General features: G+C 47.3%; 1 protein-coding gene across 7 annotated transcripts in view; it reads right to left on the bottom strand.

The window, feature by feature from the left end:
- Window positions 1-3,467: 3,467 nt before the first annotated feature.
- Window positions 3,468-26,843, bottom strand: part of Ten-m (teneurin transmembrane protein Ten-m) — a 350,373-nt gene continuing 326,997 nt past the window's right edge. For 3 of the 7 annotated variants that reach the window (XM_086828709.1, XM_086828701.1, XM_086828708.1), the window contains 10 exons: window positions 18,150-18,806; window positions 16,648-17,508; window positions 15,414-16,232; window positions 14,686-14,969; window positions 14,142-14,553; window positions 13,494-14,039; window positions 13,219-13,426; window positions 12,310-12,336; window positions 8,425-11,752; window positions 3,468-8,348 (listed from right to left, as the gene is read on the bottom strand). In XM_086828709.1, the coding sequence (XP_086684835.1) occupies window positions 6,057-8,348; window positions 8,425-11,752; window positions 12,310-12,336; window positions 13,219-13,426; window positions 13,494-14,039; window positions 14,142-14,553; window positions 14,686-14,969; window positions 15,414-16,232; window positions 16,648-17,508; window positions 18,150-18,806 (9,434 nt within the window). In that variant the 3' untranslated portion in view covers window positions 3,468-6,056. The remainder of the gene's footprint in view (window positions 8,349-8,424; window positions 11,753-12,309; window positions 12,337-13,218; window positions 13,427-13,493; window positions 14,040-14,141; window positions 14,554-14,685; window positions 14,970-15,413; window positions 16,233-16,647; window positions 17,509-18,149; window positions 18,807-26,843) is intronic. The other 4 variants (XM_086828715.1, XM_086828711.1, XM_086828713.1 and 1 more) reach the window with 2 other exon arrangements.

Consider the following 26,843-nt stretch of genomic DNA (forward strand, 5'->3'; position numbering starts at 1 on the left):
AGTGTATTTACATTCAGTAGGTTCTTGCCTAATAATTCCTACCAAACATTTTCCGAAAATTGGTTTTTCTGTATGTGTGTTATAGACCTTATCTTCGTAAATATAAAACTTATCAAATACAGATTCGGTAAGGATGTAATTGGACTCGTCAGGATATGGGACTATATTGAAGATTGGGACTTTCATTATTTCGCTAGGAACATGGGAAATAATTAAAATTTCGTATGTATCTGTCTTAAGCCAAGTGGATGTTTTAATTTTTAGCAGTTTCTCGGAATTAACTTGTTTTATATAATCGTGATTAAGCAATTTCGGATTACAAATTCCCAGTCTAGTGAGTTGCATACCCATTCTATATCTTCATATATTCAGTGAATTGTTGTAAATTGAACTTAAGTACTGCTACCTGTTGGTTTTTTCCTTTTCTATTTTGAATTTGTTGATGATATCTATCCCTATTCTATATACATATGTATATCATATTCAAATCTATTTTGAATTTGTTGATGATATCTATCCCTATTCTATATACATATGTATATCATATTCAAATCGTGATTCTGAACTGAATTTTCTGTTGATTTTGCTTTTTAACTCATCTCTGTCATCCTGATCTAGCGTGCCGAATAAATATTTGTACGCTGTTTGGTTTGGTTCTCTTAATTATTCTCAAACCATTTATTTCCCTTTTTAGTTTTTCGACTAAGAAATCTATTTGGATTACATCGGGAAAATACTTCGCCTCATCCAATAAGTTCTCAAACATTAGCATGGTCTTAGTTATGTTTATGCTTAAGTAGTGATATTCGTAAGTTGCGTGTATTTCCGTAACTCCTAGTATATCCATTTTTAGCATTAATTGTGTTTACTTCTATGCTACTGCCTTGGACTACGGCGATGAGAGTGATGATTGCCAGACATATGTACATATAATCATTACGGGGAATACGGGGCATCTCTTAATCTTCTTCGATGGTTCTGGAATTATAGTATTTACTTTGGTTAGTCTTCTTTTGTTTCTTGAATTTGGACTTGTAATGTAAGATTTTCCTGCCTCTATTTCTTCATAACTATCTCTGTTTTTGTTTCGATTGTCAATTTTTTTGATTTTATTTTGTTGTGCATCAAAATCGAGGCTTCCTGCGTATAGAAAAATATCTGCTGAAGTTCCCTTAGTGCTATTGTGCTTTGGTTTATGATTATAAACATATACGATCGTTTCAAATTTTGTACATCGATCTTCTATATTTTGTTCACTTCCAATAATTCTGAGCTTCTCATTTACTGCCTTATGAAACCTTTCTATGTAAAAAACACCATTTTTACTTGTCGTGATGGTTATATCTACGCCTTCTGCTCTTAGCCAGTTTTGCAATGCTATACACATAAACGCTGAATCTTTATCCGCTTTTAATTCTTGCGGTTTTCCCATGTCTCTAAATATCTTCATGAGGGCTCTCTTTGCTTCTAGCCAATTTCTACTCTTTACTTCAATTAGAGTAGCAAATTTCGAATAGATATCTATGCAAGATAGGAAGATTTGGTTCCCTGTTACATAAAAATCTATCACATATTTTTCCCTAGCGTTTAGGACTTCGGGTGTCGTTTCGAATACAAGTTTCGTATTCCTATGTTTAGTTTTGTTTGTAGTTGTAATACCTTTGATTATTGCTTAGATTTTTGTTTCCCTTGTTCTTGCGATTATGATCGTGAGATTTTTATAAATAAATGTCTTCAGGATTTGCATCACAAAGACCAAGTTCCATGGTGGCTTGTTTTAGCTGTGGGATAGTATGAATATCCTTACGAGCCAACGACATGTACATTCTATCTGTTAATTTCTTATCAATTGTAGACTTCATAGTTTCTCTTAATTACAGGGTTACATTCTAATTCTAACTTATCAAAGATATTACGATGCTGCGTTTCCAGCATCTGGATGAACTTACTGATGCTCCCTGAGTATGGCGTTTCTTCCAGTTGTTTTATCAGCGTCACGTATGGCTTCTCGGATCTCCATCCATGATGTTGCTCCTGCCTGGGTCGCAGCTTCCAATGCGTTGTCCACTATCACTCGTTTGATAGCGCCGTAAATTATATGAGCTTGCCGGGCATCTTGTGTTGGGTAGAGGGTCAACAACTGATCAACCTGGTTGATGAATATTGATAGCTTTCCTGGTGTGCCATCGTAATAGTGCAGCTCCTTGATTTGGTTCAGCAACTGATTTAAGTGAAGCTCGGAGAGTTGTGCCACTGTTGCCATTTTTAGTTTTGTTTTGGTAAGTTTTGGTTTATTGAAAAGTCACAGAATTTAAAATACGAATTTGAAATTTGTTTCCGAGCGCACGGGATTTTCTTTTAGAATACTACTTGCACATAGATTCTTTAGCGGATCAAATTTTTTAATCACTGTTTTAGTCCGCTGGTCTAGATAGCTAGTTGTATAGCGTATCCTTAAATTTGACCAGTACCGTACTAAAAGGATTCTTTTGATCCTACCGGCTGCGCCAATTAAATACTTGGTTATTCGTAAGTTTAAAAAAATATTTTATTTTATTTAAACCGAATTATTAAAAGATATTTTTTAATGAAGAACACCGACCGAATAATTTCGTGTCTCAAACTGAACTCAACTTATTAAACTAGGAAGGCTGACGTTCAAGCCTCGGTTTCGAGCTTTTGTGGATCTTGATGGATTTCGAAAGATTCTAAGAGAGAGCTTAATTGATTCTATTAATTTCTCTTTGATTCAAGTGCATTCGCTCTTGGATACAAGTGCTCTTTTTAAATTTGATAACTTTGTTTTCGAGCTAGCGACTCCGAACTTTGAACGTGTGAACGTGACAAATAGGAAAGGATGTTTAGACAATAAAATTGTTTAGTCTATTACTGGGGACTTATGTTTATTCTTTCGACTCATGTGGAGTTGTGGTGTCCGAGAACTGTATGGTTATTATTCGATTATGATTCATGTTTTTACATATGTGGAATAAGTAGGCATGTGCTAAAGTCCGTGGGACTGTGGATATGTCACTATATACTGTATTTATCATTAGTGATCAAATTGCAAGAACTTCTCACCTCTTTTAACTTCCTTAAAGATTCATACACAACTTAGCTTATACTACTTATAAAAGTAAACAATAATTGGTAGTATAGGGTTGAAAAATAAATTAAATGTTTCTAAATTTATATGTATGTATTAAGCATATTGCGGTTCTAGTAACTCTTGCGCTTTGTCTTACCGAACTTAGTTTTCTTTCTTGTTTGACACTGCAAGGCTTCTTGTTTGTTTATTTTATTGTTTTATTATTATTTGAAATAATGGAAGAGAATACTAATTGTAATGAACTGCGTAAGCATTTAGTTCTTGCAACTTACCTGCTATCAGAATCGTGTTAATCCTCTTTCTAATTCTTTCCCATAATTCATAAAGATAGGTATCCCATGGAAAAGAAAAATGCGTGTTTTTATATTTTCATTTTTATTGAAATCGCTTTTTACTCGTAATATTATTAGTTATTATATATATTGGTATGGATGTATTATCATGTATGTATATCGGCTTGCCATAATATGTTTTGTGTATACGATTTCATTTGCTGTCTGTAATCGATTTAGTTTATATCCTATCTTTACCCTCATTCTGCCTCGTAGTCTGTTCAATTTCAAGACAATTTTTGAACATTGAACACAAATATTCTTTTTGCAATTTATGCATGCTCGAACCGTAATTGCACACCTCAACGACCTGGCTGCATTAAACGTGGTGTATTTCTCATTACAATCAGTTAATGCGTCTAATCGTGATTTTAATCAATGAATGGGTTAGCGTTGCCCCTTCCTGAATGTAAAGAACAAAGTCGAGAGTCGGGTTTGCATATCGAAACAATATAGGTTGAAGTCGAACACCTGTAACCGCAACCGTTTGGTATTCTGTATATGTCATTGTTTCAGTCACGATTTAATATGCTTTTGCAGTTTGCTTTATGCTGATTTCACTTTCTGTTGTTATTTGCTTTTTGGTTAATATAATGCTGCTTAATTTTAATACATACACACTCATATAAGTTTGTTAATTTTTACAATCTTCCTTTTCTGTAAGAACTCACTCTGTGTAAAGAACTAAAAATGACGCGATTTTATAATTTTACACAGCGCTAGCTTTACGTCTCGAAAAAACGAAAACGAATTCAGATTACGATGTATAGACTTAAGTGTAGAGTTAAGTTTTTATCCATTATCAATGATCTCTTGCTTCATTTATAATTTTATTTAATAAAATTACTAACACTTTAGCTAATTTCTACGCATTACTTTTTGCATTCCTATCTTCCGCCCAACATTGAAACAGAATACATCTCTTATTCTCACATTAGTTACGTGCTAAATCATTCCGTTTTTACGAGCTTTGTCTTTACCCTAATCCTTATGACTATGTGTAGTTGTATGTGATAGTGTGTATATTACAAGGTGTGTTTCGTATGATTATAGGGGGTGTACGTTTTCCGCAAAACTTACATATGCGCTCTAAGTATTATGCTAGTTAATATCTCAATAGTCAATAGTTTAGCTTTCGTTATAAATAGTTCAATAATAATTATAAACACAAAGGGCTGACCGAATGACAGCAACAACGAAAGACGTTACGAAAGTTTTTAAAATGCAGCAATTATTGAGAATAAATTGAGTATAAATCGAGCATAAAAAGCCAATTAAAACACATTAAAAAAGGTAAACTACATGTGACACTTCCGTCACGCGTAAGTATTGCTTATACAAATTAACATGGCAAACGGTAAAAACTAAATATTGCAGTTTAAAAACTAATTATTAAGGACTATGTTTAAAAAATGAGTAAAGTACATGTGGTTGCTTTTTATTTTCACTTCGATTTGAGTTAATTCGATTTATGTTCGGCACACTTCAAGCTGTGAAATGAAATGTTTAGAAATATATATCACAATTTGTAAAAAGTTTTTAATGCTTTTCGCCCTTGAATAAATTCAACAGTTTAACATTGTAAAATGAGTGGAAAGAGTTGACATTAAAGGGGGGCTGTCTGTAAGAGGTTTTGTTTGATTTTTGGCAATCCAAATTAAGCAGACGTGACAGATAAATGTAAATTCGAGCATTCGGTTCAGATACCTGTTTCACTTAAAAGATTCTTAGAGGAAGGGTAAATAAGCGCTGATTCGTTAGTTAAAGCATAGTAAAGTAGTCGTTCTTATATACACAAAGCAGTTGAAGAGGTGAGGCAGCGACCAACACACCTTTTGTCATGTTAAAGTGGGCTAGGCTGGAATAGGCCAAGCTTGGGACCAAGGACAGAGGACTGAGGACTAGCGGGATCCTCCTACAGAGAGCTTTAATCTTTTTACATTTAATCAATTCGTAAATTATCATTCGTACTTATCGTATGCATATTTTGCTGTTTAATACTCATCGTTCGACATCGTTATGTATGTTATGTACCTGGCTAGCACGTTGCGTCGGTGGTTAAGCCAATAGCCAAGTCGCCGAATAAACAATGTCTCATTCGGTACAGTTTAGTCGACTAATTCGATCCTTTTCTGATTCAGATTTACATTAAACATTACACACATGGACTAAACATACGCCTATTGTTAGCCTAAACTCAACATCAACATATATATTCCTGTTCCTGTGTACATACATATAAGAAGATTCTTCGGTTATTCGAGGGTTGCATTGTGACTAATACTAAACTTTAAGCACGATTAAAGTTTATATTACTTAGAGTGTTTGTTTGATAATGGTTTTTATCTGTCGTATTGGGGTTTCGTGTGCTGTGCTGTTGTTGTTATTATTTCTTGTTCTCTTGTTGTCTTGTTTTTGTTGCTGTTGCGCATTTCACCTAATTACAAAATCTGCTCGTCGAGTGCTTCGCTGCTGTCCCTTGGCTCCTTCCTGCCCACGGCAATTAGGTAGTCCTCCTGCTCGCTGTATTCCTCGTCGGTCACTTCACCTCCCTCCGTTTCCGTCTGCGGCCGCTGCTCCGGCTCCAGATCCAGCTCCTCTCTATCCGCCTCCACTCACGCACTCAGCTCCCCAAATTTGAGCTGGCGCCGGTTGGAGGCACTCCGATGGCTGGTGCCTGTCTTGCGACGCTTGCGTTTGGCGTCCCGTTGGAAGGCAACGTTTCCGGGGTCGTCGGCCAGTTGCGGATACTTGTGTATGCTGTGTATGTCAATGCCAATCCAACCGTCGACGTCTCCGTGCTGGACAAGCTCCTCCTTCTCCTCCTCTGTCCAGTCGCCGCGACCCTGGAAGCCGGCGGCCACCAACTGCTTCTCCAGCTCCCAGGCCCGCTCCACTGCGCGCTTGTGGGCGTGCTTTAGGATGCGGTGGCGCTCCTGTTCGGGGTCAACACCGTACTTGATAATGACCACGGCGTCGGGACCATGGAGGCGCAATTCCTTTGCTGCGCTGCCACCGTGATCGCTGATTTCGTGTGTTGATATGTTGAACATGCCGCCCAGACGTCGAAGCTCTTCATTGTCATCGCGCAACTTCAGAACGTTGTCCTTCACGAAGTAGAACACGTCCTGATCGTGAATGCTGAAGTGCAGGTCCAGGAAGTACGAGTTGTTGAACACGCTGCTCACCACATCCTGTACCACACTGTTGGATCCGTCTACAACGCTGACCAAAGCCCGGCCACCGATCCGCGACAGCAGCACACCCTCGCCAAAGACCCCGCGTCGATAGCTAATGCGTGGCAACAGATTGCGCATCTTGGGCTCCATCTTAAGCAGGGGCTTGGGCACAAAATCAAAGTCGCTGAACTTCTCGCTTGTCTTTTCGACGATACCCTCCAGTCCAGAAATGACCCCGAAGTCGGGCGCCAGTGTATTGGACTTGATGGAGGCTTGCGGCCTGTACTGGGCCAGCTTGGTGTAGCGAGTGCTCTGCATGTTATCCAGGTCATAGCCGAAGAGCTGCAGCCAGGAGTCCAGGTCGATCATATAGTTCTGCGGCTTATTGGGATTGATAGGGTCGTTGTTGTGGTAGCGGTAGATGAAGACGTCGGTCGGGTGCGACATCTCAGTGGCCAGCGTCTCCCACAGCGGCGTCATCCACTGTCCGACGTGAGGGTCATACTGGCGTTGCTCGGTGTAGACCAGTTTGGTGTGTGGATCGATCAGCCCCCCGTGGAAGTCAACGGGCACGAAAAAGTCGGGCTTGGTGTCCTTGATAATGCGACCGAAGGGGGTTCGCTTGAGCTCCTTTACGATGCCTCCGTTCAGATCGAAGAATGCGAGCGGAGAACCGTTCTGATCGGTGGCCACATAGAAGCGCTGGTCGGCGTGCTCCAACGCGATCAGCATGTCGCGGTCGTCATAGAAGAACTTCATAGTGCGACCCAGCTTGGGGAAGTGGACGTGGGTCACGAGGTGCGGTGTGCGAGGGTTGGCGTAGTAGTACTGAGTGGTGTTACCCTTGTTATCGTGCCAAGCCACGAGGCGGCTTCGGTCATCGTAGTAATACCAGCTCTGGAAGCGCTCCCGCTCGAAGGCGTGGATCAGTTGACCCCTATTGTTGTAGCGGTATTTCTGCTCGCCGCGCCGCACTACGAAGCCGCGAGCGTCGTAGTTGTTGAACTCCACATCGCCCACCTTGATCACACGGTCGCCAATGTCGTAGCCCAGGTTGAACTTCTCCCCTTGGTCCACAACGCCGACCGTGTTGCCGTTTTCATCGTACAAATACTTCCAGTTGTTGGTGCCTAGAACCTCGATCACGTGGCCGTCGGCATTGTAGTTAATTTTATCGAAGGCTGTGGATCGGCCAAACGTAGTTTTCTGCGATTTGACACGGTTCCGCAGGTCGTAGTCCAACTCCAGCCGGAACACGTCAATGTTCTTCACGTTCATCAGCACGCTCTTCACACGGCCGTGCTGGTCGTAGTCCACGATAGTGAAGAATTGCTTCGCCGAGTCCTGGATCACTGTCCGGTTGAAGGCGTTGCGAGTGATTTTCAGATCCTGGACCACCTCCAGCTGGCCTAGGTTTTGGCTGTACTTGTACCGCGTAGTGGGCAGCTCCTTGTCATCTATGGCCATCTCAATGCCACTAAGCCGGGCGTTACCGTCGTAGGCGTACTTGTAGTGGGCCGAGGCCAGCGAGTTCTTGGAGCCGAAACGCAGCTTCTCGTCCTTGAGGATGCCGGCGTGGTACTTGAACTCTCGCCGCAGCTCGAAGCCCGGTTCCTGCACCTCCACTGACTTGACCAAGCTTGTTGTGTCCTGATACGTGTAGTGGGTGCTGGATAGCCCAGCGAGGATCGTTTCCAGGCGTCCTGCAGTATCGTGTACAAACGCCACCTGCAAGGATAGAATAAATTTAGTTTTTGTGTATGTCGAATTTTTGGCCTAATAGATTTGAATATCGAGTACTTACCTTGCCTGACTGGTGCGGATGGATCTTGGCCAGGATCTGACCCTCATCGTTGTACAGAATCTCAAACGGATGGCGATTGATGGGCGAGTAGTACTGGTACTTGAAGAAACCGAGCGATGTCTGCAGTGAGAAGGCGTGAATGTGGCCGCGCGGCGTCGTGAGGCTCTGCAGTGCCCCGGCATCATCGTACTGCAGCAGGTAGTCGGACCGCCTAGGCGTGGTCACCTTCAGCGGAAGCGAGCCAAACATGTCCTTGAATGCATACACCATGGTCGATCCGTCGCCGTACTTGATTTCGTTGAGCCGTCCATTGCGGTCGAAGGAGTAGGCCTCCTGCAGCACGCCCCACTTCCAGCTGACCAGACGCCCGAATCGGTCGTATTCCAAGTCCACGTCCGCATAGTCGCCCGACTGCGGCCGGAAGCTGATTGGTCGCGAGGTGCGGTCGTAGGTCACGTTGAGCAGTTCCTGCTTGTCGTCCACCATCACCACGACAGACTGCGTCTCGCGGTCGTACTCCAAGGTCAGAACGTTGTCCCCGTTCACTCGGAGCTTGCGACCCACTTCGGTGACGGGACGAGGTGTGCCCTTGATTTGCTTACCCGCCTGCAGCGGCTGTTGGCGGCGCACAAAATAGCGCCACTCGAACCGGTTGGCTAGGTCGCCGGCGATCTCTGTGCGCTGCTTGGCTGGTACCGGGTAGCTTTCGCCCAGCAATGGACTCTGCTCGGCCAGAATCGTGTATGGAGCAACCTCCATTTGCAGGTTGTGGCCCCAAGGTGTGATGCTTGTGGTGGAGCCGTCCATGTCGACGGTAGTGCGCGACTCGGCAGCCCCGTTGCGCACGATCACTGTAGCTCCTTGGATCAACAGCGACATTTCCTTCTGTGCGTTCTCCGAGACCTTCACCTGGGCGCCCTTAACGCTCAGGTCAAAGCTCAGTTCGATGACCCTGCCCGTCGGTGTGACAGCGGAGGTTAGGCGGCCGAACTCGTCGTAGTTGTACACGTAGGACCGGCCTGTGGAGTCCAGTTTGGTCTTGAGTAGTCCAGTGGGGCCGTGGTACTCATAGGTGACGTTGTAGTTGTCCGGAGTGCTCAACTCGTGCAGCATCTTCATACGCGTCATGCGGAGCCGGCACTTCTGGCCCTTGGTGTTCTCTATTGAGTTGACTTGCGAGGTGTAGTCGCGCAGCAGGAACACCTTGTTGCCGGCGGCATCGGTGACGGTGCTGAGCTTCCCGTTGGAGGTGTTCACGTTGTAGGTGAACACATATGTCGTCTCTCCGGTCAGGATGTTTCGCGTGGACACGTGCTGGCCAAAGCGGTTGAAAATGTATATCTCCTGCATGTCCGGCGCATAGATCTCGTACTCCCGCGAAGGACTTGCCTCTGGAATGCTGGACATCACCGAACGGATGCGGTAGTTGGCTTGGTCCGCAATGTGCACATGACCATCGGGAGTAACAGCCAGCGCGGCGATCGTGTTGAACTTGGCGCTAGTGGCCAGGTAGTGTTCTGCTTCGAAGCAGTCGCATCCGCGTTCAAGGCAATTGCACTTGGACTCGGCACCTGCAAAGGGTGCAATCCGTCCGTCCGTCCCGATGACACGCACTCGGTTGATGCGCTGCGAGTCACTCTCCGCAACGTACAGCTCACCCAGCGGCCCGAAGGCGATGGACTGCGGCATCACCAGAGTTGCGTGAGTGGCCAGGTCAGTATCGTAGGCTGTCGAGGCAGTCGCGCAGTGCAGTGGCCTGCCGGAGATGACGCGAACCCTGCCATCGGGGGTCATGCGTAGGATCATGTGATCGTCAATGATGTGCAATGTATTGTCCATGGGAGAGACGGCCAACTCTGTGGGCCAGCGCAGGTGCATCTCTTCCAGCTTGAGAGTGCCCTCACAGGGTATGGGCTTCCAGTGCGACTTGTGCATGTGATTGCCAATAAGAGTGCTTACGATTCCATCCCTGTCCACCATCCGGATGTTAGTTCCGTCGGCGAAGTACAGGATATTGTCGCTGGAAATCGCAATGCCCTTGGGGTAGGCCAACTTGGCGTCCTTGGCCAAGGCTCCATCGCCGCAGTGAGCTTCGTCGCCGGGGAGGCATCGCTCTCCGGAACCCACAACAGCCTCCCAGTTAAGTTCTGGCTGCGAGTAGTCGCTGGTATCGCGCACACGAATGATCTGATGCGACTCCGGGTCCGACACGTACAGAGTGCCATCGAGCGGACTGAGGGCCATGTGGTAGCGGTAGGAGACGCGGGTGGCGTTGAGCTTGACAACGGTCCGGATGCTGCCATCGGTCATGATGCGGCGGATATAGTTAAAGTCGCCCACAAACAGACTGCCATCTGGAGCAGCCGCTAGGGCAACAGGAGCCAGAAGGCGCTGCTTCGTGGCCAAGCCGTCGCAATCGGGGCACTCAAGTGGACGCTGGTGTCCGTCGCCCATGGTGGTCAGAATGATGCGTGGCTTGTTGCGCAAGTATATGTTGGAGCCATCGCCTTTCTGCAGGATGCCTTCGTGGAAGTTGTAGCGATGGTGAATGTCCAGGTTCCAGCCTCCTACCTCCGATATAGACATATCGTGGCCACTCAACTTTGTGGTCTGGATGTCCCAAACGATGTCCGTGCAGTCGGTGTACTGGTAGCCGACCTTTACCACGGCTGTGGTCACACCGTATACGCGTTGCCTGTAGATGTTAAGGCGGTTCCAAGCATACGTGAATTTGATTCCCGGATCGGCCTCAAAGACGCGTTCAAATAGAATGCCCTCGATGGTGATACGCAGATGGATAAGGTGCAACGAGGACGGAATAGCATCAGGGGTTAGTTGCAACTTGATGGTGGACAGGTAGCCGGCGGCCCGTGACGAGTGGTAAACGAGATTGAGGCCCGTACCCGGTATCTGGAGTGACTCCTGGATGACCTGAGATTCTGCCAGAATGGCACTGCGGTCGGGACAGGCACCCTGGAAGCCGTGCTTCCACGATGCCAGCACAACGGGCTTCATCAGGTCGTAGTCGTGGGCGAAGCATGAATGTGTCGCCATGGTGATCAGACCCTTCTCCTCGGACATGCTCATGACCACGACATCAATGATCACCACTTCGTTCCAGGGCACTTGGACAATGCGCGACTGCGGTCGAAAAGGTGCGCGTCCGAATTGCAGAGTCACAGCTCCACCGCCATTTACCATCAGGTCAAACCAGCCGTCGTCACGGGTCAGGGTGAAACCCTCCAAAAGGGTGGTGGTCGATACTCGTACACCCACCAGGCCCATGCCGAGGGAGGTGACCACGCGCCCTCTGATGACCGCTGATCGGCTGTGGGAAGGACAGAGATCAAGGATTAGTCGGGTCTTGCAGGGATGGGAGCTTATGTGGCGTCTCTAGGACTAGATTTCGCTAGGTCAGCAAGCAGTAAAACGAAATATTTGCAACTACTTGAGCAATAAATAAGTACAAATAATATAAATTCACACGCACAGAACATAAGACTCGTTTCAACACATAAATGTATTACAAGTTTAACAATATTTAGTATGGTATGTATGGTATATCTCGTGAAGGCTCATGTTTGTGACCTAGATTCGACCTATGTAAGTACCGGTAAGAGTATGATTTTTCATAGCTTAGATTTATTATGTGGTAAACTAAAAACCCAAAGCACTTGGTCTGGTTGTCTGGAGAAAACGTTTTGGGAATAAACTTAAAATAAACTACCAACTGAGCTTATAAGAATAAAAAGTTAGCTACTGTATAAACGAAATGATAATGATAAGGGCAGTTGTCAATGTGTACCAAACAACCATTTAGTATAAGTATTAGAGCAGAGTAGTATTTTTAGAGTAGTATTTTAGTACCGCATTTCGCTTGCTTACCTTGCATTGAAATAATTCCAAAAAATGCTGTTAGTATTGATTTTGATTTCGTTATTAATTTACAACGAGTACGGGCAACGAGTATCGAGTACCGAGTACCGAGTACCGGGCAACGAGAGCGTTAAGCAGTCGTTAGGTAATGCAAAAGCATTCAAAGTTCGTGTTCGTGCCGCGTAGAGTGAGTAGAGGGGTAGTGGTATTTTTACACGTAGTTATTAGTGGGTGGTAGTATCGAGTAGAACAGGAAAAATTTAGTAGTTGGCATGTAATATTTAATACACGGTTTAGGGAGCGCGTGTGGAGGAGAAAAGAGAGCAGAGAGAAAATAATTGAATTAGCATGGTTGTCTATGGTCTAGTAAGCTAAAATGGGATAGTGATGTGTTAATTGGCCCCCACCAGTTAATTCTGAGGCCCTAGCTCCGTTTCGATTACACCGAAATCGCGAGGGACTGCTGCGATGTCGCGTTGTGCAGGACACTTAGTCTACCTTATGGCGGTTACAATGCTGCTTAACCTTTATGTACTTACAAGCTAACTTAACGTAGGATGTTTCTGTCTGGGTTTGTTTCAAACAAAGGACATATAGGGTTTATATTTACAAGATATTAATGGGATTTTCGGTATGTGGTGTGGCGGGATATGGTTTTATTTCGGGATTTGTTTTAGACGAGGGCACGAAAACGAAAAACGTAAATATTTAAACATAGAAAATCATTAATTATGCAAACTATTTGATTATTTTGTTTAGGTAGTATATGTACGGTTACATTAGAATAACCAGCTAGGCTCTCGTTATTGTACAGGATTTGAGCTTGTCTGCCAATCGTGGAAACTATACACAGCCATTAAGGCCTCGATTTGGATTTGTTGCTAAAACGTATGAAATTGGCTACCAGGAAGCACCTACCTCTCGTTAAACGTCTCCAATTTAGCGTAGTTCTGCAGGCTGCTTTCGTCGATAAGGAACTTCATCCGCTCAAAGAACGAGGCGGTGATTGCCGGTGGCTGCTTGCGGAGCAGCACGTCGATCGGCTTGGGAGCTGAGACGCAAAGCTGGGATGTCTTGCAGACGTGGCTGGCACAGCACTCGGGATCCTCACAGTCAACCAAGCCATCTGGGGGGATCCGGTTGAAATGTTAGATTAGAGGTTCCTACTCCCGACTTCCCACATTGCCACTCACCCTTGTCGTTGTCCTTGCTGTCTCCGCAGTTCAGCTCTAGAGCGATGCCGCAGTCCGGTCCGTCCCATCCTTCGTAGCAGCGGCACTCCCACTGTCCCTCACCGCTGACGCGGCACTGGCCGTGACCGGCGCAACTATTGGGGCACCCCTCGATGGTGCAGTGCTTGCCGTTCCAGCCTGTCACGCACAGGCAGGTGCCGTTCTTGCACTGCCCGTGCTCGTTGCAGCGGGCGTCGCACAACCGGGTGTTGCAATACTCGCCGCCCCACTCCGTGTCGCAGGCGCAGGCGTCACCGACGCAACGCCCATGCTGGCCGCAATCCAGGTCGCACAGCTCCTTCGAGCAGTCGTCGCCACTCCACTTGGCCTCGCAGGTGCATGTCTGGGTGTCCAGGTCGAAGGTTCCATGCCCGGAGCAGTCGGGCAGGCATTGCAGTGCGTCTTGGTCCATGGTGGCGCAGTCAGCTCCCTTCCAGCCCTTCTTGCAGATGCAGGTGCCGTCGGCGCAGAATCCGTGTCCGGAGCAGTTAGGATGCGGACAGTCAACTGTTAAAGAGCAAGATGAAATTTACAGAGCATCAGTAAATTGCTGGAGTGGAACAGAACAGCCGTGGGAGGGGGAGAAGAGATCCAAGATCCCATCGCTACCTTCTTCGCAGAACTTTCCCTTGTAGCCGCGCATGCACTGGCACTTGCCGCTGACACAGTGGCCGTGGCCATTGCAGTCGGCCACCTCGCACTCGTCGTGCCGCAGTGAGCACTCCTTGCCCTTCCAGCCCGGATTGCAGATGCATTCTCCGTTGGTGTACTCGCCGTGCTGTGAGCACAGCACGGGACACACGCTCTCGCTGCAGTCGTCGCCGCCAAAGCCGGGATTGCACTGGCAGTGGCCCAGCAGACACTGACCGTTGCCGGAGCAGCCGTTGGGGCAGTTCTGGGTCATGTCCTCGGCGACGGCCGCGTAAAATGTCAGTTCCTGTACGTCCCCGTCGTCATTGTACAGCGACACGAACCAATGACCCGGCTCCATATAGCGCGTTACCTCCCGCGTTATGGAAAGCTGCACGGGATTAGGTGAAGCGAGCAATCGGTGGTGCGGGGTGCAGTGAATGGGATGATGATAGACACAGGCATGGAATAGACACAGGTTAGTAAACATTCAGGACGGTTCCCTTGCTCGCAAGCTACTTACGTGCGTGGCCCGGGCCGTACGCGTGCTGGCGCTGAATCCACTGAGCACCTCCTTGAAGTGGTATTGCGTATGGGTTGGCAGGGCGTTGCGTCTCCCGTAAACTCCGATCGAGGCGCCTCGCGGAATCGTGTAGTCGAACTTGACGTAGGCCGGCTCCGACTGGTAGAACTGCATATTCCAGTAGCTGTACGGCTGGATTTCCTTGGTCAGCTTCTGGCCGAGCGTGATCTGGCCAAAGGTGGTGCCGTCGGGTGGGAAGCTGCGCGCCGGGAATGTTCGAGCTCCTGGTTTAGCAGCGGCATGAGTGTGCAATGAGAGGATGATAGAGATGCAAAAAAAGAGAATTAGATTCGGGTTAGTCGCTGACGGTTGCAAAGATGTTGTGTGTATGTAAATGGGGTAGTGTGGACACGATCTGTACAGGTCTTAGCCTAGGTTGGCGATATTATTCCCCCCAGAAGGTGGAGTGATCACCGACAGCTAAATGATGGAAATACGAGAGGTATACAATGGCACAGGCTGGTGGCTCGTGCCGATGTGATGCCAGATACTTATGCTTGGAGATACTTTGTACATATGCGGGACTATGAAAGATGAGCAGGTTGGGTTACGGGCGATAGACTAGAGTTAATAAGCTGTACAGCTTTTAGTATGGTTAGATACCCGCAGGTTAGACGAAGCTGGTTAGACGAAGCTGGTTAGCAACAAATGCACTGTGCACAATTCACCTTCCAGTATTAGTACTGGCATCACATCGGGGCATGCAAGCGCCTCAACCACAGCAGCATCGGGGGGCTCAGTATTGGAGGCGGCTATGTGGTTATCGATCTCAGGGGGGTTAGTAGTAGCGGTGCTTGGGACAGGCATGGTCCCCCCGTTGTCCGACGACGTGTCCCCATCCCTAACCCCGTCCTCGCTGTGGAGGTGACTCAAAACGGTGGCCCTCTCCAAAGGCGTTGAAGTTGTGGTGGCGGTCGCAGCCATAGTGGATGCGCCAGAGTCAATGTCAACACTGTCATCTAGGTAGGTGGCTGCTGGGGGTGGGAGGCAGCTGCAAGGACAGTCGGGCATGCGGGGTGGCGGCTCCGGGACACAACTGTCCGCATAGCTTTCCGCTTGCTCGGCACGATGCTCGTGGGTCAGCACCTCCTTAATGTTGTGCGACCCACCGCCGGTGGGCACCTCCACGTGTAGGGTATAGACGGAGTCGCTGCCCTCGTCGGTGGCAATTGTGAGGTTAAGGAATATACGCTTGCCGGGCTGATCAATTCGCTCACTCACATATGGCTTAAGCGGCTTAAGGTGCATGGGCATCTGTGCGTCCTTCCCTTGCTCTTTGAGCACCTCGTTCTCACTGGCTGAGGGCTGTATAGAAGACAATTTAGGCAGTGACTCCCTCTTGTCTGCCGTCTCATAAACCTCCTCTTCAAGAGATCTTTGGGCCTCATCTAGTTTAACGATATCTATATCCTCCAGGCGCGAGTCATCGCTCATCATTAAGTCGAGTTCCGTGTTATTGTTATGCCTCCTGGACTTTTGAGTAGTACCTTTGGTACCAAAATATTGGTAAATAATTTGTACAAGTAGAACTCGATGGACTGGCTCAGGAAGTGTTTTCAAATGCGTTAACCAAGATCTAATCTGATTCAAAATCAATTCCAGAATGGTAAAAAATACTTAACCAAAGTCAACATATATAAAATAAATAAGAAAAATTTACCCATCTTATTTATATAAATTCATTTTACTTTAACTGTGTATAATTAACACTGCAAGTATTAGAAGAAAAATTTAAGTTAAACATGACATTGAGTAGCATATCATTAAATTCAAAATCCATTACAAAAATCAATCCCATCAGACTGAAAGCTTAGTAAAAACACTTCTTGAGCCCGAACTTGGGTCGTAATTCCACACCACAGGCATGGTTCGTCTCCAAATTGGCATGGACTTGATTTATACCTTGCGGGGGTGGCTCCTTGGTGTCTACCTCATAGTTGTCAGCTAAATCACGCTCATTATTGTTATCATCAGCGGCAGGTTTCTCCTCCAGCGACTCTCCCCCCACCTTTGCCCTGATTTGAAAATCATTTTCAATGACGGGCTGGGTTGGGGTTGGGGTTGGGGCGGCGGGGAAAGAGCTCAGCGCTAACTCTGGTTGGGTGGTGTTGATTTCAACAATGTCATCGGTGTCACTCCTCAGAGTCGTCTCCGGCGCTGGGCCTGAGCTGCTGTTGTCACTTTGATTATCGTCATCAATAACAGCAACAAATGTGCTGGGCCCCGGCTCCAGCGTTTGTGCCGTTGCCATCCCAGTCACCGGGAGACGCTCCGGTTCCTGCTGCTCACTGAGCTCCACGTCCTCCGCCTCAACCTCATATTTCCTTCTCTTGTTGACCAGTGTTTTAGCTGCGCTGCGTAAATTGCTGTTTAATGATTTGCCAAATTGTTGCCTAGACGTGGGTCTCCGGGTGGGCGGAGGACTGGTCTCCTCCGGCTCAGCTTCATCTTCATAGACATAGTCGCTGGAGTCCACCTCGATTCCTTCACTCCCCTGGGGTGGGGAGTCTATTCCACCGTCGATTCCGCGCAAAGTTTTATTTGAAATGCTTTCCCAGGCGACGGCTGGCAGTATCCTGGCTGGGGTCGTAGCCGAATACTTTTTGGCCAGCTGCCGGTTGAGGCTTTCGCTTGTAATTAAGTCGCTGAAAGTTTCGGCCGTAGCCACATCATCTTCGACCCCCCTCTCGATTAAGCTTCGTCGATGTCGTCGTCCCTTATCGCCTGCCCCGTTGGATGACAGCGGCGTTGACATTGCTCTTCCTACAGGTAAACAAAGCGAACAAATCGGAATGGAAAGGGGCAGGATACCTGCCGAGGAATACCAACCCAAACTACACCCGGTCCTTCACCTCCTTAAGTTAAGCGTTAAATGTGTTTTAACCCAACACCGGCTTAGACTTGGCAAGTTAGGGAGCTCTTAAGGGAGCAGGACGCAGTAGAGACCGGGAGCGAGTAAGTTACGATTTAAGCATTTAATAGAGGAGAGACTAGCCTCCGATTGAAAAAGGGGTCTTTTCGTCTGCAGCTTCACATCGCGTCTTGCTGTCAATTCAAGAAAGTAATTAATGCAATATTTTAGCCCGACAAATCCCAAAGAACGCACTCAAGTTTAACTTGAATTGAAAGAAATGGGAGGCGCGCCGAGAAATAATGAAAACGGCATTCGCATAATCCCTATCCAGCGTAGGCGTCTGTCTGTCTGTCAGGCGCAAACTTTGAGCAAAAAACCTACAAAAACAATAAACTTTTTGTCTCTGCCGGAGGGCGCTAAGCGCTAAATACTCCGGCGTCTTGGCTTTCTCTTGAGCTCCGTCTCAATCTCTTCTGCGTCCCACTCCGTAGTTACCCGGCGAAACTTGCGAAAACTCATTTAAAAATAATTAAAAGTTGTGCATAATTACCTCCATTATTGGCATTTGCCAGGGACGAGGACAGCGATGTCGAAGGCGTCAGCGAGGACTGCGAGGAAGACGTGGCCGCCGAGGACGTGGCCTCCGCGGAGGCCGACGTCGACTGCAGGCCCTGGGCGGTGCCGCTGTTTGATGTGGCAGTCGTCACAGTGGCCGCCGAGGATCCACCTGATGCGCCTCCTCCGCCTGCGCCGCCGGCTCCGATTCCAGCCTGACCCTGGGCCATTCCGATGCCTTGTCCGTTCTTGGCGCGTCCCGAGTTGTGGAGTTTGGAGAGGTCCGTGTTCGTACTCTTGGCAGCCGTCACCTCGGCCGCCTCGTTGCCGACTAGAACGGTGCAGGGCGCCGACTGGGTCCAGTGCAGGCCCCCGAAGGTGGTCAGCAGGATCAGCATGAGCACGCACAGCACCAGCGCCGATATGGCGCCGACGCTCACCCAGGGCGAGGAGCAGCGCGCGGCCAGGTCCTTGCGGAAATTCATCGGCGCCGAGTAGTGGTGCGCGGGCATTCCGTTCATGACGCTGCGAGGCGGCAGGACGGGTCCCATGCAGCCCTGCGTGCTTCGCTCGTAGCCCTTCAGCGTGTCTTTTGTGGGTGTGGAACAGGCCGATCCGCTCTTGAAGTCGATGGGTGAGCCCTTGTTGATGTCTGCAATGGGAGGAGAAATTTGGGGTTAGTTTTCGTTGTGATATGTTAATCAGATAAGGGATTATATATAGGGCTGGTGCATTGCAGGATTCGGGGTATCAATTAGACATTTGAACTTGCGAGTTTCCATTAAATTCTCCAAACCAGGAAATGGCTTAGTTGTCCCTGAATTCCCCCCCGATCGCTTGCCCCGGGAAACCACAAAGCCGGCCATGGTGGGACAAGGAGCGGTCTGTGCACACTATTGTATTTTGCTTATCGCCATTTGGCGCAAATTTCATTTGTATAAAAGGATTTGCACAAGGATAACAAACTGACATTCAACATAACCTCAAACAAACGAGTCGACAGACGGAACAAAGCTGAAAAAACGAACGAACCGAACGAAACGCAACGAAACGGACTAACGGCGAATGAGTGGATGAAGTAAGCAGGGAAAATGACCAGCGACAATGACGTTGGCAAAACAGGAGCCAGCGGGAGAAATCGTAAAAAAGCGATGAGAATGGCGTTCCTGCGAAAGGTTTGCCGGCCGTTGATGTGTCTGACGTTGGGTGGAGTGTGGGTGAGGATTTGCCGGAGTGAAGTGAAGTGAAGTGAAAAAAGGCAACGCCGCGGGGCAGTCCGAGCGGTGACAGCGCCAGGAGCGGCAGGACAGCCGGATAGCAGGATAGCAGGATAGCCAGATAGCCGGACAGCCGGACAGTCGAGGGGAGCAGGAGGTTGGCGCAAGTTGAAATCATTTGTTGATGCCATGATGATAATTCGATTATGTGACATGGAGCGGCCGCACGGGGCTGCCTTAAATGGGGTTCAGGATCCCCTAGTGGCAAGGAAATGGAAATCGACAATGGAATGCTGCTGAGCTGGACGGGGGAGTGGACATAAATCAACTAGCTTTGGGTTAACAGAGCTGTGCTTTGCATTCTACAATAACAAATATTGCCGCGTTGCGCATCTTATTTGAGTTTAATTTATATTGTCTTGGTTAAGGAGGTGATAGGGATTATATTTTTTTCTCTCACTTTAAGATCAAGTGATCGAATACAGGCAAATCTTCTGATAGTCCTTGATTCAAAATCCCATTAAACAATTATGGATCTTGTCAAAGTCTTCAGCTCTAAAGGTCAGTTAGGTTCCTTGCTCCATAAACCAGGCTTCGCTCGTTACCTTATTCCTACCGAAATCGCTTGTTATCAATGCTTTCAATGCCAAACGCGCTTACACATTCTGCGGCCGACGGTCGAACTGGCGTGTGGCATGTGGCTTGAATGCGTGCGTGGGAGGGCTGGAAATCAAAATCATTCCCTCGTCCTGCGACAAACGCTCGCTTTCACGAAAAATCGTTGTAATTTCTCGCAAATGGAGCAACGGCGCGGCCTCCATCTTCATAAGAGCATAGTTTGCCCCGGCTGCTGGCCTTTTTGCGTGGTAACCCAAAATGGGTCTGCTCGTCCTCGTCCTCGTCCTCGTCTCTTACTTTCTGACCCTGTTCCGGCCGTCGTGTGTGCCCAATGATAGCGTGAATAATGTCTGCGTCATTTTTTTATATATATACACACATTTGTATTTGTGTGCATGTGCGAATGAGTATTAAAGATGCCCACTAAGCGTATACGGGATGTTAGATTTATTTAATGTCAAGATCTCGCCATATGTGAACGGGGAAGTGGGGCTTGGCAAATGCATAAGTGTCCAGGGAGGAGATCCCTGACACAGAGTCCCTGGTCTCCCTAATCCCAAATTTCCAAGCTCCGCACCCGTGGAGACATTCGAAGAGGGCCAAGCTAAGGTTAATCCGAGAGTTCTGGACCAATGTTAGTTGCCTCGTTAAGGGGGCGTGGCAGGCGGGATTCGGGAGGTTTTTATGACCGAAACGTGCGGCAGGGTTGAGGGGTGCCGCCGCCAGTATTTGTGTGTGAATAATTAACGAACGCATAATAGCAGTCAGCAGTCGGTAGCCGGTAGTCAGTAGTCAGTAGTCTGTAGTCGGTGTTCGAGCTGGTCCAACGAGTGATATAAATTCACACAAGTTAATGGGCGCTGGATGCTTTTAAAAAAAGAGAGCCTCCGCTCCTCGGAAGTGTTTGCAGGCTGATGAGATGAGAGTGCTGCGGGGTCATTAAACGTAATGGCAGACACGACAAAGTATGCCACGATAAATGGCAGTCACCGCCCACCCGGGGTCAATTTATCGGCGGAATAGATCACAAATATGCATGCTTTTATCGTATATATCCCCTTTAACGACCTCAATTGCAGCATCCCGATTTCCTGCTCAATTAATGTCAAAGTTTTCTGAACTTTGAGCTAAACTGTAGTAAATCTCCTGCGTTGAATAAGCTGTTTCACTTTGGCATATGTTGTACTGCTTAGGCAATGTAAAACTTGTTAATAAACCAAAGAAATCTAGATCAGACTTCACTCGAAGTAATTTAAAAATGTGAGCGTTTCGCATCTTACTCGTACATATTATCCTGGCTGTGGGTTTATTAATTCCTTTCAATTTTAATGAATTGACATTTAACGCACAAAATCTGGATTATGCCTGCGGCTGCCGTTTTATGAACCTGAGAGTAAATCGCTTAAATTAAAATAACAGCGACCCATCTCTGGGCGCAATTTTAGCAGCAACAGCAAAGGCGATAACAATAAAAAATATAAATAGTGTGGCAAACGCAGCTGGCAGTAATGGCATCGGTATAATGTGTCGCTGGGTGTCAACCCCTGGGCCACAAGTGATGGCAGCAAGCTGACGCCACCAACAACCCTGCCCCGGCCGCAGTGCAGCACAAATGTGATTTATGCCCCATGCAATTTAACATTTTTAATAATATTAAAATTACAAATTTATACACATCCCACTTGTGTGTGTGTGTTGTGGGCCCAAGGTGTTGTAGTCCAATAAACACTAAGCCGTGCCTGCGAGAGAGGTGCTGAGGGCGAGGCCCTGGCTTGATTTCATTTTAATTGGCTTTCCAGGCGGCTGACTTTCGTCCCTCCTCCGGCCGCCGAAGCGGGGAAAATATGAGCTCAAAAGTAGGCAATGTTTTCACTCCTCTCGACGTAATTAAAAATCATTTCAAGTGTGGAAAAGACGCAAAGCTATCAGACCGAGGAATTAGGCGTAGGCCGGCTGAGCCTCGGATTTGGCACAGAAGGAAGAATCCCAATTGGGATTCAATACGTAGTTCCTTTCGAGACTCTCGGTTCAACTTCCATCGTGGGCTTTGCCTCCCTGGGGCACACGCAACAATTGTGTGTTAAGTACTTTTTGAGTAATTGCCTTTTTCGGACTCGGACTCCGTCCCCGTCGGACTACGGCCGACTACAACCAATTTGCATAGCCGTTAATGAACATTTGCTAATATTTTGAGCACTAAAAAACATTGCCATTAAGTGGAGGGTGCCACGCCCCCGCCTCCGCCCCACGGCCCTCCCTGCAGGCCCTTCTGGTTGGGGCGCCAAAGCGTGCGACAATCAAATAAAAGTACATGAAAAACACATAAAGGCACATAAAAGGGGTATCCACGGAGCACGGCTACGTATTTTTTGTTATTTCTCGCATTTTAATGGCAAAGCGCGACGATTGCTTGAAACAAACAGGTGAGCTGTGGCAGGGCTGGTAAGGGCAGGAATGGAACGGAAAGGAAGCTCCCGCCATGTTGGTAATGGAGTTTGCAAACAAACATGGCCGCCGGGGAAAAATCACATAATTTACACGTTTGCATTTAAGTATTAAGTGGGCAGGGATGGAGTGGAGTGGAGTGGAGCTTGGCGGAATGGGTGGCAAAGTGTTTCGTTTACTTTTACCGCGTTTGTTTGCGAGGCTCAGCAGAGTTGCTCCGCCAACATATACATACATATCCGTGTATGTGTACGGGTATTTTAGGCTGAGCCCGGCCCCGGACCCGCCCGACTCAGTTTTATGTGCAGAGGAAGCAATTTTTGGGTCGACTTTATTGCCCCTGTCGCCGTCATCGGTGTTGATGTTGATTTTAAAGCGTTTAATGGCCCCGCGTCTCTGTTTCTCCTCGGCCAAATTGAAAAGAAAACCCCCGGAAAAGGGACGGCTAAGCGAAAGATGAAGATTCAGAGGCCGAGGCAAGATCTGGGTTTATATGTTTGAACAAAGTGTTGGGATTTCCAGAGATTTGCCTTGGAATTTGACGGGGTTGTTGTTGCCAGGAGCAGGAGCAGGAGCTGAAGGTTGATTCCCTGCCATAAAAGGGATGCGGGGAAGGGCTTATGATGGATTGACAATGGGACGGGGCCGGATCGTTGGGACGTTCGGGAATGTAGGGCACGGAAATACGATAAGGGCTAGGCAACCCCATTAAGGGATGACTAAGAGTGCAAACTGTCATATCCACTACACATCTAATCCCGCATTCATGGACAGGTTATTATACTAGGCATAATGCAGGAATGGCATGGTTGCCTGGCAGGCACTCCGCTCAAATAGCTACATCCGTAATTACAGCCGTAAGTGGGCACAAATTGCGATACGCCGAATGGCTGGCTCTTCCTTCTGTTCTTTTCCATTCTGGGGCATGCCTCGCCTTCTGTTGTTCCGCCGCTTATAATCAAAAATTCCATTTAAAACTTTAAACTCATTACTAAATGTTTAATGTGCGCTCGTTTCACGCTCGCCCTGCTGTTGTTATTTTTATTATTGCCGCCGCCGCTGCTCTTGTTGTGCGATAAATCAACACAAAAAATTCTGCAATTTGTTAGGCGCGCAAGGACTGGGAGACAGTCGGACAGGGACAATAAAGGTCTAAGGCCGGGACTGGGAGCTGAGCTCTCTAACGATGCGGCAACCTGTCGACGTTCCCGAGGAGACCCAAAAGGGTCGTAGTCCTCGACGCCATATTGTTTCAAGCAGAAGGCGCACAGCGGGCGACCTGAGCACCGCCTCAAGCTCTAATCAAGTGTGTGTGCGGATGAGTGGCTGAGTCGCGGCTTTAGGACTGGATCCGGGATCCGGGTTCCGTATTCCGGATTCCGGATTCCGCATTCCGCCTGCCGCATCCCGTGGCATCGTCTCCACTGGTGCTTCAAGGCAAAGCCAAGATGAGTGTCATTCGGTAGGGGGAGTAAACTTTCGGCACGATTTGCATGTAAATTAATTGCCCTTGCCCTGCCCTGTCCTGCCGTGCAGCGAGATTTTTTCCCGCTTAAGCAACCCTCGGGGCGAGATAAGTCGTATAAATTATAGCAATTTAATAAGTTTTAAATATACGCATCCGGCTGACTCTCTTTCTCTTTCTTTGTCTGTTTCCCCGAAAAGTTGGCTGAATCTTTGCAGCAAAGTTTACTGAATGTCGAGGGGGGGACACTCCAGTATCCAGAATCCAGACTCCCGCCTCCAGACTCCCGTCTCCAGACTCCTGACTACAGGTTGTCCCCGGCTTCGCCCTGCTTCTGGTGCTATAACTCCAGACAAAAACTGTTGCCGATTAAAATTGTCGGTTGGGCATTAATTTTATGTCACGATGCGCTCGCAGCCAACGTGCCGTGTGATAAGGTGGCGACTCCTTCAGTTCAGCTCAGCTCGACTCCTTGGGGTGGTGACTGGGCTCTGGATGGGCTCTGGGTGGTCTGGGTGGCTCTTCGCAGTTTTGTTCCCGCTCTAAATGGGTTTATGCAAGTGTGAAAATAAGTCTCTTAATGGCCGGGGCGGGCAGTTAATGAGTTGAAAGTGGCGAGGCACGTGGATTACGCTCCTTTGTTCGCCCTTCGCCGCCTGCCTTGGGTCCTTTCATTTTTCTTCTGCCTCCCCGGGTCAGGGGAAAACAAAACTTAATTTGTTGTTGCAGGTGAGACGAATAAATTATTTGATAACAGTTTCAGTTTTCCCAGCATAAATAAGATTTCACGAGCGCCACCGTCGTAGCCGCCGCCTTTGTTTGCCAAACGGGGGGGAAGGGCGCTCCTGGGGATCGGGACTTGTTTGCCGTTAGTCGCTTAATGCCCGGCTTAATAGTGTAGGTTGCAGGATAGCTGCTTGCTATAGGTTTCGGTATATTTTGATTCCGGCTGTTTGCCCTCGCCCAATATTGGTTCAGATTAAATTCTGTGCCAGCGGTCGACACCCGATTCCTCAAGGTCTGGTGCTACCAATCAGCATTCTCACATGTAATTGGACACGTAGGGATGTCCTTTTTGGGGGCTGCCAGACCCGGCTGGACTGCCAGGACGACTGCATGTAATTACAAAGCAAAAGTTTCGCATATAATTTAAACAAAAACGAAAAAGGAACGTACCAACTTTTTCAATAACAAAAATTTGCCAAACAAAAAGAGAAACGACCAGGGAGGCAAGAGCAATGGGGAGGGACACAAATGGCAATGCCAAAAGGCAACTGTGAAAAAGTTTGCAATAAAAACGCCAATGGCCAAAACGACGTCACACAAGTGCACACAGAGGTACGTGATGTGCCTGGGCAATGCAAATGTTTAATAAACTTTTTCAAATAAAAATTTATCTTCGTTGACGTGCAATTTTTAGACCAATTAAACCACTGGCCAGTGCAATTTCCAGCAGCGGGAGCGAGTCCTGGCGCCTCTGGAGTTCCTCCTCGGTGGGAGTTGGCAGACAGGGATCGCCCGTGTGGTACGTGCTCTGAACCAGGACTCTGACTCTGACTCTGACTCTGACTCTGCTGTTGATCCTCTTGCAGGAGTCGAAATTCGCTTATAATTACGACGCGTGTAAATTAGTGCTTAATGGCACGGGGATGGCCGCCTTGTCGGCTGCTTGGCATTTCCGGTTTTAAATTTAATTAGCTCGGTATGCTTGCATAATTCTCACCGCGGGGTAAAGGCGAAGCCCGCGCTTTTGGCAAACTAATAACAATAATTGCGATAAAGCCAGCATTAAATGCAGTGCAATAAACACGCGCGAAAAAAGTCGATTTTAATTACGCATTTAAATTTGTTTGTTTGTTGGTTTGTTGTTATTCGCGGCGCGGAGAAAGGTAAAAATAAATGCTGGGGCTGCCTTTTGTTTTCGATTTAATGAACTGTAAAGCGCAGCCATATTTATTGCGTACTTTTTGTGTTATTGTTTATTTGCACGTTTGCATTTTTTGTTCTTTTTTTCTTGGTTTCACAATTTTTTTGCCCTCTGCGTTTTCACCTTTATCATTTTAATGCATTTCATTTAAATTACTATACACGTTGTTTTACCATCGCCATTATTGGTATTATTTTTATTTCCATCTCCTGATTTCCCCCCTCCGAGCGTGGCTCCATTGCCTATTTTATAGTCAATAAACATTGTCGGCCTTATCGCCTTTAATTGAAATTAACTTCTGTCGATGTTCGTGTCCCCGCCCCTGTCGTGGTCAGGACTAATCTATATATATATATATATATATACGACTTTGAACTCTGAAGGTCCTGGAAGCAATCGAAGACAGAAGAGCGAGGAAACTCGTCATATCCATGACTGGCATTTAATCATTAAACGGCAGCCGCCTGTGCGGACATCAATTATTGTCTCATAAAAAGTAATTTATATTAAAATCAAACCGCTTATAATTTCATTATGTTGATATATACAAGTGAGCGACGGCTGCGGAGTTGAGGGGAATGTGGGGGAGGGCGAAATGTGCGGCCATTAAATTTTGCCGCGGCAGACATTTTGTAATAAAGTTTGTGTTAATTAACGCACACAGCTGCAAAAAACATTGGGGCGTACGCATATCTCGGTAGTGCCACCAGCTGCCCCCTCCCTCAGCCACAGTCCCCTGTCCAGGACATGCACTTGCAATATTTAAATTCAATTGCATACTTTCGAGCGCACTCGTTTGTTTGGCCGGCCACATGGCGCATACTTAATGAACCATGGCCTGTTCCGCTGCATATTTTATTTGCTCTCTGGCTTGTGACTGAAATACCTGCATAAAAACAACAATAACAATAACAACAACAACAATAAAAGCAATGCAGAGCAAGAGCAACAGAGCACAGAGCTCTTTTTCCATCCATAAACGGCGCACTAATAAAAATCATAGCGAAAAAATTGGTT

This window comes from Drosophila serrata, unplaced genomic scaffold (assembly GCF_035046125.1).
Source record: "Drosophila serrata isolate PLE 108 unplaced genomic scaffold, ASM3504612v1 contig_17, whole genome shotgun sequence".
In the NCBI taxonomy this organism is placed as follows: Eukaryota; Metazoa; Arthropoda; class Insecta; order Diptera; family Drosophilidae; genus Drosophila; species Drosophila serrata.